The sequence below is a fragment of the Uranotaenia lowii genome, chromosome 3 (assembly GCF_029784155.1).
Source record: "Uranotaenia lowii strain MFRU-FL chromosome 3, ASM2978415v1, whole genome shotgun sequence".
NCBI classification, from domain to species: Eukaryota; Metazoa; Arthropoda; class Insecta; order Diptera; family Culicidae; genus Uranotaenia; species Uranotaenia lowii.
This window is the reverse complement of record NC_073693.1, coordinates 360,263,986-360,278,335: the sequence shown is the minus strand read 5'-3', so window position 1 is coordinate 360,278,335 and position 14,350 is coordinate 360,263,986. Positions and strand designations below refer to the sequence as shown.

General features: G+C 34.4%; 1 protein-coding gene across 1 annotated transcript; it reads right to left on the bottom strand.

Annotated features, from left to right (window-relative positions):
- Positions 1–4,070: 4,070 nt before the first annotated feature.
- On the bottom strand, positions 4,071–14,350 carry LOC129757858 (uncharacterized). The gene is made up of 4 exons (XM_055755210.1): positions 14,126–14,350; positions 13,510–13,841; positions 10,339–10,459; positions 4,071–4,723 (listed from the first exon to the last, which is right to left on the bottom strand). The coding sequence occupies exons 1-4, from the start codon at positions 14,261–14,263 to the stop codon at positions 4,538–4,540; spliced, it is 777 nt and encodes a 258-aa protein (XP_055611185.1). The 5' UTR covers positions 14,264–14,350; the 3' UTR covers positions 4,071–4,537.

The following is a 14,350-nucleotide window of genomic DNA, read 5'->3' as shown; positions in this document are numbered from 1 at the left end:
TGGGTCATTCATTGATTTTCTAAATTTGGTCAGTTTTTTTCAATTTGGTAATTTTTTTCAATTTTGCCTAGTTTTTGTAGATTTTGTCGAATAGATCCGTTTGTTTAGTCAATCTAGTCAGTTTGTAGTAAATTTTGAAAATTCGTCATTTTTTTCAATTCAGTCAATGTGGTGAATTTTGTAAATTTTTACAAATAAATTGACAAAATTGACAAAATGAACAAATAGAAAAAAGTTACAATCGTGGCAAAATAATCAAAATTTACAGTATTGACAACATTGACCAAAATTGATAAAAATAGGCAAAAACAAAAATGCAGATAAGAAAAAACAAAACTGACAAATTCAAGAAGGCAATTTTCTAAGTTTCGTTTTGTTTTTTCGATTCGCCATTTAATATTTTTCATTATTATTTAAAATTTAAGATTTTTCTTTATTTCAAAAGTTTTTTCAATTTGATAATTTTTGTTAATTTTTTCTTTTTTTTTAATTTTACCCATGAAGTAAATTTTGTCTATTTGGGGTATTTTGTTAATTTTATCAATTTTGTTAGTTTGATTTGATTATACATAGTGATTCTTTTCCTTTTTTGAGTTTAGTTGTTTTTACCAAATTAGGTTATTCTGAAAATATTTTTTTCCTTATTTTTTTTCCAATATCTAAATTATAAGAATCTTGTGCAAATTGTGCAATTTGTTTGTCAATATTTTAGTTTTTCCCTTTTTTCAATTAATTCAATTTTTCAATTTTGTCTATTTCGCCATTTTTGCCAATTTTGACAATGTGGTGAGTTTTGTAAAGTTTTCAATTTGACAAAATTGACATAACTGAACAAATTGAGAAAATTGACAAAACCGAATAAATTGACAAAATAAATAAAATAGACAAAACTGACAATCCTGACAAAATTGATCAAAATTGGCAAAAAAATCATGAAGACAAAAAAAAAAAATTGACAAATTCAAAATGGCGATTTTCTAAGTTTTTTTTATTTTGTCATTTAATATTTTTCTTAGTTTCGACGGTTTTTTTTTCAATTTTGCCGAGCAAGTCAATTTTGTTGGGTAATTTCATGAATTTTATCGATTTTGTAAGTTTTATTAGATTATATATAGTGATTTTTCTTTTGTTTTTGTTTGAATTTAGTTATTGTACTGATTTTGTCAAATTAATTCTAAAAATATTTTTTTCCTTAATTTCATAAAAAAAATTATTATTCAAATTTGAGAATCTTGTGCAAATTGAAAATTTCTATAATTTTGATGGAAAGAAGAATTTATACAATTTTGACAATATTCTATTGATTTGTCAATATATTAGTTTTTTTTTGTTTCTCCAATTAAGCCAATTTTGTCGGTTTTGCCAATTTCTTCAATGTGGTGAGTTTTGTAAAGTTTTTCAATTTGTCAAAATTGACATAACTGAACAAATTGACAAAATTAATAAAATTGACAAAATTTACAATCGGCGATTTTCTAAGTTTTGAAATTTTGTTTCGATTCGTCGATTTTATTTAAATTTTGCCAGTTTTTTTTTTCAATTGATACTTTTTGTCAATTTTGCTATTTTTATTTTAAATTTTTCCCAACAAGTCAAGATTGTCTATTTGGGTAGTATTGTCATTTTTATTGATTTTTCAGTTTGATTTGATTTTGATTTTTTTTCGTTTTTGTTTAAGTTTAAATAGTTGTTTTTACCAATTTAATCAATTTTGAAAATCTTATTTCATTCTGAAAAAAAATTTCAATTATTTTATTTTTTTTTTCTAAACTTAAATCATGAGAATCTTGTGCAAATTGGCAATTTCTATAATTTGCATAGTATGAAAAATTCACACAATGTTGACAATATTTAGAATTCAAATTAATTTGTCAATATTTTTATTTTACCGTTTTTTTCAACTACGCCAATTTTGTCGATTTTGCCAATTTTGTCAATGTGGTGAGTTTTGAACTGAACTGAAATCAAAACTGAACAAATTGAAAAAAAAAAAAATAATAAAATTGACATAAGTGACAATCTTGACAAAATTGATCAAAATTGACAGAAAAACATGAAAAAACAAAATTGACAGATTCAAAAAGGCGATTTTCTGATTTTTGTTTTTTTAATCGTCATTTAATATTTTTTTATTTCGACAGTTTTTTTTTTAATTTGATATTTTTTGTAAATTTTTATATTTTTGTAAAATTTTTTGTCTATTTGGGTAATTATATCAATTTTATCGATTTCTCAGTTTGATTTGATTATACAAGTGATTTTTGTTTGATTTTGTTTAAGTTTAGTTTTTTTTACAATCTTGTTTTATTCTGAAAATATTTTTTTCCTAATTTTTTTTCAATATTCAGATTATAAGAATGTTGTGCAAATTGGCAATTTCTATAATTTGGATTATATAATTATTATAATTTATAATTTTTTTTCAGTATTTAGAATTCCAATTGATTTGTCAATATTTAAGTTTTCCCGTTTTTCCAACTAAGCCAACTTTGTCGATTTTGCCAATTATGGCGATTTTGCCAATTATGGCGATTTTGCCAATTTTGTCAATGTGGTGAGTTTTGTAAAGTTTTTCAATTTGAAAAAAACTGACAAAACTGAACAAATTGACAAAATTAATAAAATTGAGTGTGGCAATCTTGACAAAATTGATCAAAATTAGCAACAAAAAAAACATGAAGACAAGAAAAAACAAAATTGACAAATTCAAAAAGCCGATTTTCTAAGTTTTGTATTTATTTTTGATACGCTATTAATTTTTTTTTAAAAAATTCGACAGTTTTTTTTCCTTCAATTTGATAATTATTGTCAATTTAACTATTTTTTTTTTAATTTTTTACCAAGTTTGTCTATTTTGGTAATTTTGTCAATTTTATCGATTTTTTCAGTTTGATTTGATTAAACATAGGGTTTTTTTTAGTTTTAGTTTTTCCATTTTTTCAATTAAGCCAATTTAGTCGATTTTGCCATTAATGGAAATTTATATCATTTTGACAATTCGGACATTTTTGATAAGCTTGACAATCTTGCAAAATATAGAAATTTAAATGATTAAGGCAATTGACAATTTGAAAAATTTGGCACTTTTAATTTTGTTTTGCCAGTTTGGGTTATTTGACCAATTTTGTAAATTTTGAGAGTAAGCATTTTCAATTTATCGATTTTGATCCAATTTTGTCGAGTGTTTTGGACTTTGCATGTTTTGAAATGTTAATTTTGTAAAAATTGATTTTTTGCAGTTATGTGATTTTTTTTCACCTTTGTTTCAAGAAAGTTGATTTTGCTAATTTTGTCAATGGTGTCAGTTTTGTCAAATATTTACAGTTTGAGAATTTATAAAAATTGATAATTTTTAGAATTTTGGTAATATCAATAGTTTTGAAAATAACGGTAATGTGGCCGGTTTCTTTAACAATTTTTTTTTCATTTCAGTCAACTTAGACAATTTTACCATTTTTCATAAAATCTAAATATGTTAAACTTGTCAAATATGTTTTTTTTTATTTTTACAATTTTATCAGTTAAGCATTTTTTGACAGTTTTGAAAGTTTGAATATTTTTTACAGTTTTTGCATATTAAAAAAAATCGGGTAGTTCTGATAGCATGACCACCTTTTATAATGTATCAAATCCAAAATTGTGTGTTTTTCGTCAATTTTCAATTCCAAAAGTTGTCATCATTGTCATTTTTGTCTTTTTTTTTTGTTAACTTTACAATTTTAATGTATCAATCTATTTTTTGTAATTTTATTATTTTTGTTTATTTCATTTTACTATTTGGTTTTTTTTTTAAATTTTGAAAATTTCGGCAATTTGTGTATTATGCACTTGTACTTCAAATTTGGTGGATTCAGTCTGTTTTATCAAGTTTGATAATTTTATCAACTTCGCTCAGTCAACATTGTCCATTTTGATTATCTTAATGTTGCTTTTTTGAAAATTGTGCAGCAATTCTGAAAAAATTTTTTCAATTTTTTAATTTCATGTTTTTTTTATCTGTGTAAAACTTCCTTTGTCAATTTTGCCAGGAACTTCAGATTCAATTTTTTCGGAAAATATCGATACTCTTTAAGATACTAACAATGCTGACCATTTAAATTTTGTTTTTGAATTTTTAACAAATTTCGCTTAACTTGACAATTCTCATAAATCTATGTACGTATTTGTAAGTTCCACAAGCTATGATTGCGTGTTCAATTCGAAAAAATTACAATGAATTTTGGTTTATTAACAAATAATTTAGCGTTGAACCAACATCATTCTTGGCCAGCAGATTGACCAATTGATCTACACTTCCAAGGCCACCAGCCGCGACTTGAGGTGGGAAGCCTGCTAAATTGAAATCTAATTACGCTTTGATTTGATGGTTCGCTTTTCCTTGCCACCGGAATGCCAATTGGTTTTGTTGTTGTTTAGTCTGCTGAATAATCACTTCCCAGGATTGTTGTTTGTTGTCCACCTCCTTGCTCACCTATTTGATGATAGGCGGTCAAATTGGCCAAATAACGCCATTTATTTTCGCTGCAGGATCGCTTGGCTAGCACCGAAATTGCCTCCAACAGCTGGGTGTGGCCTGGCGAGATTGACCTGGTTCCGCCTTGCTAGGACATTGGCCCAATCTTTTCGCGTTGGACTCCAGCAGGGTTTCGGTGGCTTGCAGCTGTCTTTCGATGCCGGTTAGAAACTCCAGATGGTAGGTTAGCAGCTGGCCAAGTGGGTGTTGCTGTTTTGGAAAGAAAAGGAAAAAAGGGAAAATCAGGTGGTGGGAGTTTACTGCAATCATCAGGCAGGCAGCTAGCAAGGGGCCGATTCTCATAAAACGCGTACAAAGGATCGAAATACCAACCCCAACCAGTCAAGAGTAAATGATGCTGTTGTTTGTGTTTGCCGGAAAAGCTTTTGATTATTAAGTATTATTTTGCGAGGTGAAAGGTCGTGAAAACATATTTTCAGCTTAACGCTTGCCGAGTATCTGCCTTCCTATCTGCGGGAAACTCTCGGGTATCAACAAGTTCGCACCTAATTAATCGCGTTGCAGATGTTGGTGGAATGTTTTAATCGTAATGCTCGACTGGAAGTTTTTTTTTTAACTTTTAGAGAGGTTAAGTGAAATTGATCGCCTTATCGCCGTTTTCGTAATGTTGAAGGTCACCACTTTGTGTTCGATACCACTTTAAGTGTTTAAAATCGCATTAATTTTTCTTCTTCCATTTTAAAAGCTCAACACTTGACATATGTAGGTATTGCAAAAAGTGTTTTTTGACTTCTTCAAACCTTACAATTTCCAACCTTCATGGCCGATGGTCATAGCAAAACATTTCGTATATTTTGTATCCAATTGATTTTCTCGTAGATGCTACGAAATAAATACGTGAACGCGTCCTTTTAAGAAATCGTACTTCATGGAATTTACCTATTTTACGTAAATTTTGAGTAAGTTAAACGCGATGTGCTACGGGGAATGTTTTTAATATCGGAATAAATTAAGGTTGCTTTTTTCTTTTTTTTTTATTAATCGGCAGCAGGCTTTGCTCACGAACGGACGCGTTTTTTTAAGGCGCGTTTTTTCCGCTCGTTTTCGTTTTTACAAAAATATCGTTTGAGTTTCAATTCAAAGTTTGTAGAATCAATGGTTATATGGCATACTTTAAAAAAATTGGTGTACAATAAAAGAAGATTATCCTGATAAAAATACTTCTACCAAACCACATGTGAACTGATTTATCCATCCTGTGTTCGAATGGTCACGAGCATGCAGAGATCGTAAAGTGAAACGTCGAGTGGAACAAAATGGCGCCTTAAAAAACCCTTGGAATTTACCTGATGGAAAAATATTCTGTGTTAGTGAGCTAACCGAAAACATTGTTGAAAATTTGGGGAAAATTGAATGTGATGTATGAAAAAATTTATGGATTGAAGCCCGTTTCATGCATACACGTGTCTCTCCGGATCGTAGCAGACGTAGCAGAACAAGAACTTGGTGAGGAACTTCCAATCTTTCGTTTATCCTTTGTCTTTCTACCTTTTCTACATTGTTTTCAAAGTAATGAAAAAAATTAAAAATTCTCGAAAATAAGTGTGGAATCATACGTTTTTTGTATGTTTTATCAAGAAAATCTTTTTTTACAAAAGTCATTTCTTTGATTTTTGGTTATTTGATTTTGTGTTTTTAATTTAATTGTTTATATTGATCCGTTACTATGACGACATGTTGGAAATTTGTGTCTACTGGGTTTGATGACAATTTGCTGTGTTTACTCAAGATAAAACTTCTCACTTGTACCATGAAATCTTTTAAAAGGGTAGTTTTCAAAAGGTTTCGCGTCTGTACTAATTATTTTTTCCTGTTTCTTTAACGTTTCTTTTAAAGAGCGAGTATAGTCGCTATAACCTTTTATTTAGACGTTAAAAGTAGAAACAATTAAAAATTTTGAAATTTGTTTTCAAATAAAAGTCTTAATAAAATTCAATTGATTAATACTTACTCACTTGTTTCCTAAAGTTTAGAATTTCTTTGCATAAAAAACCTCATTTCCATCCACAGATTTAGCAATTGTGCTCCCAACAATAAAATATTTTTGGTGTACTTCCGACATCATTATTTGTTATTAAAACTTTCGTTTTTTTTGCCACAGTTGTAAATGCCCTGCCAAATAATAAATGTTTATGAGAATTTGTCGACAATCAATTTGGCTAGAATATCCCCCCGAAACGTTGCCATTGAAAATTTTTGACCTGAGTTCCAAGTTCTGGGATTTGTCCGCAGTCAGCCTTGACATAGGTTTCATCGTCCATCAGACGACACCCATCGAACTTGGTCAGCACCTGGTCATATAGCTTCCAGGCACGGATTTTGGCCACCCTATTCTGTATTATGGTCCGATTTGGCTGTTTGCTAGCTCGATACGACTTGATTCCCTCCCGGAGTCGAATTCTCTTCACGGTACTATGAGCAGCACCGGATTTTCTGGCCAAAGCACGGTTCGACAGATAGAAATTCCTCTTAATCGTCTTCCAAATCTTACCACGCAGTTGCCGGTCGATAGTTCCACTCCGAAGATTGGCTTGAGGCTTTTCAATCGTCGTCTATGTTTCCTTATACCGTTTGATAACACGTCGTACGGTATTTCTGGGCAATGGATTAATTTGAGGGCCTTCTCCATATTTTACCGATAGGGGGAAATAACTATGCCATCTGGCGCATTTTCAAACAAATTTATTGCAACTAAGTGATGGCGGAACAGTAACGAGTCTGATTTTTTTGCTGGTCGTAATGGAATTATTCAATGTAAACAAAATATAAGAAATCTTCATAATTTAAGTCATTATAACCACAAAGGTCTAGTAAATATGATTGTATGTATTCAGGTACTTCCTTAATTTCAAATCAATGAATTCATAACATAAACAAAAAAAATATGCAGCGTTATGCATATCCAACGAACGATAAGTTAGCAATATTTTTAGAACAAAATGTTTTTTTATTTAAGTTTTGAAATTAACATCACATGCAAACAGACAGGACACACTCGGTTTTCGTTTTTCGCAAACTCTATCGAAGCTAGGCAATGTCGACACCAGGGTGCACAAAAATCACTTAAAAGCAAATCTGAACTTTTAATCATGGTAGCGGTGCAATTATACTGTCATTTCCATGGCGTTTGTTAGTTGTTGATTTTTGTTTGTTGTTATACAACAAAGTTTTATTGCAGAGTATTTTAGAGGTATTTTTTAGAGGTACCGTAAATCGGGCGTGAAATTCGTCCACAATTCTGGAATTATTACCTGACTTTTGAAAAGCACAGTTACTGCAGAATTGGTATAAAACGAGAGAAGAAAGTTCTTTGAAATAAAGTTTTGACCTAAATCAAAAAGGCTTATCGAGACATTACAATATTGCACTTAGAAAAAAAAATACTTTGGCGCAAACCTGAGTCTCAGCTTATATTGTCAATATTTTTTAAACGAACAAACTCATAGATTTAAAAAAAATAAAACCTCAAAATGTTTAGACTTTGTTAATATGTATGCCAAATTTTTAACCTGTATGATGGACTTTGTTAATACGTATGCCTAATTTTTAACCCGCATAACAACATTTCAAAGGGAATTTACGGAAATCAAAAACTCATTCACCGATTCATCGATATGCCGAAATAAATTTACAAAAATCAATTAAAACGGGGGTTAACTTATCTTAAAAAAAAGTGTATTTTTATATTTTTAAAACAATATTCATGCATGAAAAAATTCACTAGAAATCCATTCGAGAAGTTCTCAACGGTTTCAAATATTGACTTCCGTCACTGAAGGATTATTCGATTGTCCTTTGTTTTGTTGCAGCAGTCTCTGATTGGGCATCTTTCCCTCTGCTCGAATTCATTTGAATGTACATAATTTATTTCTGGCACTTAAAAAAGAACAATCAATACTTCGTTTTTCACTTCCGTTACCTGTGTTCTCTGGGTGAGCTATTTTTATTACGTTAATAATATCAATCACGGCTATTTGAAAACCTAAAATTTTCCTACTAAATTATGACATCAACAAAAACTATGGATTGTTTGTTTACACTTGAGTTAGAAATCCCAAGATATCATGGCTTCCTACTATGATTTATTTTACAATCGTGATGTTGGTAGGCAATGACGGCAACAGATGGCAGTAAAATCACTTTGCGAAAAAATGATCGGATTTTCTTCAGAGTGTCCTGTCTGTTTGTCTGTGTTAACCTGTTCTGAAATCTCAAACATGTTTTTCTCTATTCGAGCCAACTGCTGGTTTCGCGCTTATGAAATGTTTTGTGAGTCTTTTTTCTGGTCGTGAGGTTTGACAGCTCTACGCGCTAGTGGCGACATTTTGCTGTAAAATAGTTTCTTCCATCGATCCATTTTAGCTGTTAAGCTAGTCTTGATGCAAACCACAATGGATTTTCCAAATAACGTTGCCAACATTCCAAAGTATAGTCGATTTGTGGAATGTCAAAAATACATACGTGAAGCTGACAAAATCCCGACACGTTGGCGCCAAGAACTTTCAAATCCGTCCACCAGGAGCGCCACAATATGAGCAAAAGTTTGTTCCAATTCTAAATGAAGCAAGCTTTACAACACATGGTTGGCCTGACCGTAATAGTATCTGTAATGCATGTTCTATGTATCAGATATTATGTTGAAAAAATAAATGAGGAACCTTAATTTTCTCGTTTTCTACGATGCATACAAGTTGGCCATGTTGATGTTTGAAGACGAAGAAGAAGAATGGCGATGCCTATTAGTTTTTCCTTTTCGACCGATTTTGTAAGGTGTTCAAAGTGTTTCAAGGTGTTAAAAATTCGTGAATTTTTGTTGAATTGAGCTGCGGGTTGTAAGCGCCAGATGACACTTCCAATGAGGTTTCATAGATTGTTCGCGTTAAATGTAAATTTTGTTTATTTGTAGTATATCGCAGTGAGTGTCATTTGTATGTTAAGTTTTCTCTCCTAAAAGCAGTCCCCAGATGATTAAACCCCCTGCTGTCAGACACATACACCGACCAAGCTAACGACAGTAACGATGTCGACAAAACCCAACCCGAAAAGCAAGAGCGCCAAGGCGAGGGCAACGACCTGAATGATAGGTTAAGGTCAGCTAAAAGGGTACTGGCTGATCCTCGTTCACTCTTCCAAAAACCACCAAAGCGCGAACATTATCTTTTGACTAAAACCCAAAAAAAATCGCATAGGCCGCATTGGTGCACCGACGGAAGTCATCTTGTTCCGAGGCGAAGAAAGTCTGGAACGTCCTGTCGGGGCTCCCACGACGGAAGCCTTTTTGTGTCGAGGGGGAGGTAGCCGAGAACGTCCTAGAACGCAACCCCTCAAGGAAAAAAAAAACTATCGAGGTCGCCATCAGTCCTCGAGGTTTCGTCAGCAGCAGTAAGGGCAAGGTCGCTAACAGGTTAGCATTAGTTAAGGAAGTGGGGGCAAGCAGTGTAAAGTCTGGCAATATATGTACCCATATAGAAGCGTAAAATTTGAGAGTTTTCTTTACATGCAACCGACATTCCCTGCGATTGGTTTTTTGTGAATAAGCGTGTCGCCCTGAGGCCCAACAAAGGGAGTCTCTGAGACGCCGGCGGAAGTGGTAAGACCAATCTTACAGGATTTAAAGGAAATCTCTACAAATATCTCCTCATATATAACACTCCTCCTATTTCCGTTTTCTCCACCACCTCGGATGGTACATTGTATCAATCAAGTGCAGTTTAAAAATAAAATAGATGACTAGGAAAAAAAAAAGAAAATCAACCAATCTGTAAATATCCTCTCAGTCAGACGGGAAAATCTGTGGCACTTACCTCTAAGAACGAAGTCTTACGCCTTGTCTCTTCCAACTCATCTCGCAAATCACGCACCGTAGGCAAACAGTCATCTGCAATCGTATCCCGCTGACTTGCCATCGCCAGCAACATTTGATATCTGTAAGCATGGAAATTGGTAGGAAATTTATTAAATTTTGGTTTGAACTGACGGGGTTCTGAATAAAAATTAATCTAAAATTTATGTTTGAAATGAACTAACTAAAATAAAACCCAAAAGTTAACGTTCTGTAACTATCTCAGCCTTCACAACACAGGACCAATTTGCCGACGGTTGCAGATTTCCAACTGAGCGCAAATCTGTAAACTAAACATTCGTGTCCGCGGATGCATCCCGACTTCACGAGAAGTCAAGCAGTAGGTAGGAACAACGTCAGTCCATCAAGTTCACATGCCTCCAAGGGGTTATTTCATCGAAACAGTTTTTGTTCAAGTTGTGCTTGAACTAGCCACGATGGCCATCGTTTTTTCCACGCGGATCAATCGACAGACAGACAGGCAGCACAAAGACACCTTCCTGCCTGTGAATGTGCGCCTCCCCGTGGGGAAAGAGATCGTCGCGCTCAATCTATCGTCGTTTGTGAATCGTGGAAAGATAAATTACAGCTTGATTTCCATTATGGGATGAAATGTCAAAGTTGTAATCCACCGAAGTTTGGTCGTCCGTCGGCGGTGTCGAGTTGAGCTTAATTTGTCTGTCAATAAAATACATACTAAACTAATTCTCCACCAGCGAAACACCCACCAAGGACAAGTAAATCGGTCCAGGGCACCCACAGCATTCCGTCGCCAAATGGCAGTGGCCTCCGCGGGGAAATTACATTGAAGGGCGAAAAAAAAATTTCTTCTCAGTAGATGAAGTAGGGAGCAACATGGCCGTTGGAATGGGGAGGGGGTTTTGGGAGTTAATCCGATAACCTTTTAACACCATGTGATATGACCAAGCATTTAAAATATTATATCAAACTAAATTGAACCGTTAGTCTAAACCGATACATCTTTGCTATCATTATTTATTCTTTTTTTTTTTTTTTTTTTTTTTATTTATTTAAAACGAATCTTAACCTAACTTTACAGATCTTTTGGGTTTACAACATTTCCATCAATTGTTCTTCATTAGTATGATAGCTTCAACTGCTACTCTGCGATTATGACTAACAAACTTATCAAAAACAAGTATGCCGAAAATCAATTTATCTATTTTTATACACCAATTCATCACTTTTTCCTATCTGGTTGTATTCATAGTTTACGCATACAAACTTTTAAACTAATGTTGTAAATTATTTGGCAATCAGTGTTCAACTATCTACTTTTTCCTTCGAATCAAATCGCATGAGGCACTCCTTGTTTCACGTGACCTTGAAAATCTGGCCTGCATTCGATGATAATCCTCGCCTTTGGCTGCAACGATGATCTGCTTTCGTCCAGGCGTCTCGTTCTCCGAAGTGTCTTCGCCCTTTTCTTTGAAAGATCTTCTGTCTCGTTTTTTCGTTTTTTCTCTCTTCTCTACCTCACGCCATTCTTCGCCAGCATTTTCCACTCGTTCGTTTTCTCCCGCCTTATCGCAAGCAACGTTGTTTGCCAAAGCGTGATCTTGATTTCCAGATAGCACACGAGGATTACCGTGGTCCTCTACTGTATCCACGTTGTCGCCTATCTCAACGGTGACGTCAGCAGCTACTTCAATTCTCCGAGTATCCAACACAGATGAGGTGACCGGTTTTCTAGATAGTATCGATTTATTTTCCGATTCCGTCAAAACGTTGATGCCATTTGCCACAACACTAGCAAACGAACTGTTCTCTTTATTACCCAGCAACCTAATGTTCAGGTTTCTTTTTTTGGGACAATGAACCTTCAAATGATCCAATGCCCCGCACACGAAACATTCTTTACGCATACCTTCATAATGAATTTTTGTCTTGATACATTGAATATCAAGGTTAGCTGGTACTTCATTTTCTACTTCCATATAGACGCCTCTGACCCCATTTAAAATGGGAAACCCAGAGTCTATGGAATATCGCTCCCTAACCAATTGTTTCACTTTCCCAAACCTCGTTAAAACCATAGAAATATAGTGGTCTTCTACCTCCGGTGGAAGACCAAAAATCCTTAGGTATTTGAGCGATCTATTGGCTTCAGAAACTGTCACGTTTGCTATACTGCCGTCTGCATATTCGAAGAGCACCGGATTATCCAGCTTCGCTATTGCCATTTGCAAAAATTCTTCCGATTGGAATTTCACCAATAAACTAAAATCTTCCCGGTACATGGCACTTAGGTCGTCACACTTCCATCCATTTTTCCGAAAGAAATTAAAAAATTCCTCATTAGTTGGATTACGCGTCTGATTCCCGAAATGAAATTTGACAGTCTTTTCTCGCTTGGGCTCCATTTTGTATTCTGTGTCTTCACAATAACCACACGCTAAGCACTCTTAAAACACGTCCGTTCAACTCCGTATCTGTAACCGAACTGTAAATTAAGAATTGTAAATTTAGACATGTTAAAACTCAGAGCCGAAAATTAAAATGAAATCTTAAGGTTCGGTTCAACACAAATTTTTCAACCAAAATCAAATCTTAAAAAATCTTAACAAATTTCTCATAAGCTGGATTAGGATTCCAGATTCTTAAATATCTGCGACATTTTCAAAGGATAGTTTATGCGAGTGAAATAGTTTATGCGAGTGAAATTTATGCCACAGATCTTGAATTCAGAATTCAAAATTTTCAACTCAGTTTGGCAGGTTTGCCTTCTGATTCGATGTCCGTGAGTTAGAGCCTGAGAATAAACATTAAACACAGTTGTACTGGAAAAGTTTTTCAATAACTGTATAACAGCAAATGTGCAAAAATTGCTTAAATGTCCACTTGTTTTCAAAAGATATCTAAAAATACAAATGCTGATAAAAAACTAATCAGCCTTCCAGTTGTGAAAATAGACTGAATCACTCTTTCTAGAGGAATTTTTACTCAAATGGACTGGATATAAAGGAAAAAAAACACAATTATAACTTAAATTTAATTTAAACGGCTAAAAAAAAATTCCACAGAAATCTCATCCATCTTTTCAAAAACCACCGACACCTCTGGCTTGGAAGGTGGCAAAAGTCTGGTAAAGAAATGATGATTCACAACTTACAATTTGTTTCGCTGGCAAATGAAAGCACTTCGTCCCGCCGATGGTTTGATCCATTGATGAAGCCGGCGAGCCGCCTCGGGACCAGGGCCACGGCCAGGACAGCGGCCAGGCTGATGGCCGGAGGCGGCTTGATTGGGACTGGGGCCGGGGCTGCTGCTGCTGATGGCTTCTACTGTTGCCAAAAACCATGGTGGGATTTCCGTTGGACAGCGCTCCATCCGGTCGATTGATTGTTCCAGTTCGGCTGATTGAGCATGGCAAAGTTCAACGCAATCTTCCAGCGCTGATTGATCACGTTTGGCTGCCGCAAGACGCTGGCCCAGAATTTCTAGCTAAAGGGGCGAGGGAGAAAAAGTTGGGGAAATTAGACAAGATGAAACAAATTGAAAAACCACTTTCCCGGAAGAAAACTTTCAGGAACAGATGATGATGGAGGCGAAAGCCCGAAACTTTTCGGTAGATGATGTATAGCTTTCATTGGTCTTTTTTCCGCTTTATTCGCCTTTAACTGCTGCTGCGACAAATGTGGAGGAGGTTCGAAAAAAAAGACCGTCTCTGCGCTGCTTCGAAAGAGTTTGATTTTGTTTTGATAAAATGATGATTGTTACCAACCTACCAAGTCTACGTTCCTATGGATGCTGGCGTCCCACTCTCGCACGACGCTGGCTGCCTGACGGATGAATGTCGGTTCAAGGTCCTCGGAAAGTTCCGTCAGCCATCGATTCGCCAGCTGCTCCAGATCGTTGAAATTCATAGCGTTTCGGAGAAATCGAACAGCACAATTTTGACAGAAGTGTTTTTCCGCAAATGCTTGCTTTTCTCGTCTAGGTTTTTTCACAAC